We start from the raw sequence: 3962 nt of genomic DNA, 5'->3' as shown, positions 1-3962 counted from the left end.
TGAACGCAGTCAGAGCAGCATCGTTCCTGAGGAAGAACAAGCAGCCACCAAAGGCGAGGAGAAGAAGGATGGCGAGAACATTCCAATGGAGACAGGTAACCCACCAGCAACAAACACAAGGAAGTGCCAAGACTTTGTACGGCTGTCTTTAATTTAGATTTTTCTTTCTAAGTGCAAGTTTTTTGGTACCTGCCACTGAGAGCGATTCCCAGTACTGAATTTGACATGATACTGACATTCAATATTTTAACCTTTATTGCTTACATTATTTATCAAGATGTAGTTATTGCTGTTAAGATTAATTGTCTTTGGTGTCCTAGGACAGCATTCTGCAAAGTAATACCTATAGGCCAATTCTGCCCACCACTTGCTTTTGTAAATAAAACTGGAACACAGCCACACTTGTTTGTTTCCATATTGTCTATGGCTGCTTTGGGGCTAAAGCAGTACAGTTGAATAGTTGCAGCAAAGACTGCCTGGCCTGCAAAATTGAAAATATTTGCCGTCTGCCCCTTTACAGAAAAAAATTGCCAACCCTGTCCTAGAAAAACCCTTACTTCTAGGTATATTGATTTTCCTGATTAAAAGCAGCATCCCTCAAGGTAAAAAAATAATAATAACTTGTATGAATAAAACTTTTATAAAGTACTGATTACATTGATTATCATTTGTAATTTTGAGATCACCTAACCTCATGGCACTGTTTTGACACTGCCTAGTACACTGTATAAACAGGACTAAGCTAAAAGTCGTTATGGAAAACAAAACCAAAGGTTTCCTGGAGCATCACTGCAAGAAGTGGGAGGGACAGTAGTCATACTTGGTACTCAAATGACAACCTCCAAGTGTCATACTTTGTAGTCAAATGGCAACCATCTGGAAAACATGTAATGAAATACAGATCTTTACCAGGTATTTTTGCAAAATTTAATCCAGCAGATTAACATTTTAGATAGTCATATTTTCAGTTTCATTATCTGAGTCTCTGTTTTGTGTGAACATGTTTTTTATCTTAATGAATTTGGAGCGTGAGCACATCTTTGTGGTTAAAGTAAGAGCTTGAAATTTAAAATACTGATTTTTGCAACTAGATGAACACTCTGTCCCTTGCCTCCGTTTTGGCACCTGTGAATGAGGCATGTCTTATGCTTCAGGTTTGCAGGTCTTTACTCAAATTCTGTTCTCCTAGCTCAAGGAAAAACCTGAAGAAGATCATATGAGACTATTAGAGCCAAAACCTCATGCTTTTAATTTCCTACGGGAAACAACCCAGCATGACTTTAACAAAGTATCTAAAAGGTCAGCCTTACCTCATTTTTACAACTGCTTCTCCTCATTTAATCCATAGCACTGCAGACTGACTCTCATTCACTGTCCAATAGAAATAAAATGCAATTCACATGTGAAATTTTAAATTTTCTACTAGTGACCTATTTTTAAAAGTTAAGGAAAACAAGTGTTTTAACAATATATTTTATTTAATTTAGCATATCCTAAGTAACATTATTTCAACATGGAAGAAACATTTTTAAAATGAGCTTTCCTTTTGTTAAATAGTCCTCATATCCAGTGTATATTTTATATTTTTCTACACATCTTAATTCAGAAGATAAATTTTTATCAAAAGTATTTGATCTGCATTTATTTAATAAATTTCATAAATTTACAGCTAAAAGGTAGGTTTTCATACCCAGATTGTTCCAACATCCTTAAAAGTTCTGTAGTCACACTGGCTCACTTCAGGGGTTTAATAACCACATGTGGCTAGTGACTCCTGTATTGGACAGCACAGCTGTATGCTGTTAACTAGAGTAAAATTTCATCTTGGAACTAACAGTGACAAATATGTGATTACAGAGGAGACACACCTTGAAGAAACGACAGAGAGCCAACAGAACGGTGAAGAAGGCACGTCTACTCCTGAGGACAAGGAGAGTGGGCAGGAGGGGGTCGACAGTATGGCAGAGGAAGGAACCAGTGATAGCAACACTGGCTCAGAGAGCAACAGTGCCACAGTGGAGGAGCCCCCAACAGATCCCATACCAGAAGATGAGAAAAAAGAATAAATGTTGCCTTGTTTTATGTGTCCTAAATAACTTTTTTAAATGAAAAAATGTTTTTTGGTTTTAATGGTGTTATGTGGTTTGTGTATTAACTTTTTTCTTGTCCATATCATACCACCAAAGGCTTTTGGACCATTTAGCATCATGAGCCTAATGACACAGTCAGCCACCCTTCTTAGTGTTATGAAGATGGCCTTTTCTTTGGCTCTTGTTTCTAGCCCTCAACTGCTGAAAGCCTCAGAATTTAGATTAATTGAGAAAACACCCTCCTCTTTTAGAGAATTATCCTTTGATGCTGCAGAATCTACTCTTACAATGCCTTCCTACAGCTCACTGGGGTGCTTACCAAAGCCATAGCTTTAAACCTTCCCAATCCCCATCAACAGCTTCCTGAAAGTCTCCTCTCTTGTTTACTTCTGCAAAGGGTAGCTTCTTAAAACTGTAATCATGTATGAGTAAGTATTTGTTCACTTCCCGTTTTTTACTTTTAGTCAATGTCAGATACCAAGAGTTGTGTTAAGAAGTTGAGTGTAGGCTACAACTAACTATGCTTGGATCTTACTGATCCAGAAATAGCTCCCATAGTTAAGAGTAGTTACTTATGAAATGGTCATTAAAGTGAACACAACACATATACATTATACTGCTTTTTGTTATGATTAATATTGGGTATGTTCTGGTAAATTCATCCTTACTGTATAGAAAAAAAATTACTTTTTTACCAGGTTTTCCAAAGACAGACTAGATCACAAACCTCCAGGAATTTAATATTCTTGTAATGGACTAGATAATTTAAACTGATTAGCCCATTCCAGAAGAAAAACAGCTGGGAATTAAGTTAATCCACTTGAAATTATTTTATAATAATCAGAACATTCAAAACCTCAAGGCTCAGGATCCCATAGATCAGAGCCCACCTTTTTGATAAACTCTTAGTTCTAAGTCTTGGAGACTAGAAGCAAGATAGTTTGTGGCACATATGCTTCCCAAAAACTAGAATAGATTTTTACTGAATAGTGGTATATCTGATGGTATATGTTTCTTAAAGGTCCAAATGTAATAAAAAAATGAAAAAAACGGTCTCAGTGTTTTTAATGCACTACATGCTTGTATGCAAGACAAGCACCCAGTTTTCTCTCTGTAATGCAGTGACAGTGTGGAATGACCACTCAGCCATTGCAAGTTTGTGTACTCGGGGCCCTTGTCTCACCCAACTACGTCTATAAACTGCTGCAAAAGTCAGTTCATTTGTAGAAGATACTAGTCAATGTCACATATGGAAGTTGGCCTTTGACTGCAAAAGTAAGGGGAATATGTTTCTACATTAACATGAGGAGTATGAAGAAATCTCTAACATTTGAATTATGTTTGGCAAAGTGGCTAAAAACTCTTAAGTCCTGTGCTTCTATGGAGAGAACTTTTCAATACTGGCATGAGTGAATTTACAATGAATTCACTCCTATTCAGTTCATGGCACCTTAGTGACTAAGAATCTGTTCAGCATCCTGAGAGGAGGGAGGAAGCTTGATGTCTGCTGCAAACAACTCTTGACATCTGTTTCCTTGTGTGTCAAATAATGATTTTATCAAATAGATCTGTTTCTGAATGTTGGCCATTACATGGCTGAGAACTCAGCCTATCTCATCTCAGACAAATTGGACAGCCTCTTTGATACATTTTCTAGTAGTCAAAATGGGGCGGATGTCGTTTAATGTGGGTGGAAAACAGTGCCGAATTAAGATATCAGGTTATTTACTATGGTATCGAAGGTTCTAAGAGAATTGAAGTGGTTCCTTTGCTCAACTGGAAATGGAACTGGGAAAACAAGTCTATCCAGACCCAGCTTGCCCATACAACACTGGCAATTGGCTGATGGCTGATGAGGGAATTTTTTTTTTT

At 37.2% G+C, this 3962-nt stretch overlaps 1 protein-coding gene across 1 annotated transcript in view; it reads left to right on the top strand.

The window, feature by feature from the left end:
- Window positions 1–3140, top strand: part of SMARCE1 (SWI/SNF related, matrix associated, actin dependent regulator of chromatin, subfamily e, member 1) — a 20103-nt gene extending 16963 nt beyond the window's left edge. Inside the window, exons 9-10 of the mRNA XM_037727338.1 lie at window positions 2–95; window positions 1858–3140. Of these exons, the coding sequence (XP_037583266.1) occupies window positions 2–95; window positions 1858–2066 (303 nt within the window). The 3' untranslated portion in view covers window positions 2067–3140. The remainder of the gene's footprint in view (window position 1; window positions 96–1857) is intronic.
- Window positions 3141–3962: the final 822 nt, after the last annotated feature.

The sequence above is a fragment of the Cebus imitator genome, unplaced genomic scaffold, assembly GCF_001604975.1.
Source record: "Cebus imitator isolate Cc_AM_T3 unplaced genomic scaffold, Cebus_imitator-1.0 Scaffold228, whole genome shotgun sequence".
Taxonomy (NCBI): Eukaryota; Metazoa; Chordata; class Mammalia; order Primates; family Cebidae; genus Cebus; species Cebus imitator.
The sequence above is the reverse complement of the archived record's forward strand: the minus strand, read 5'-3'. Positions and strand labels throughout refer to the sequence as shown.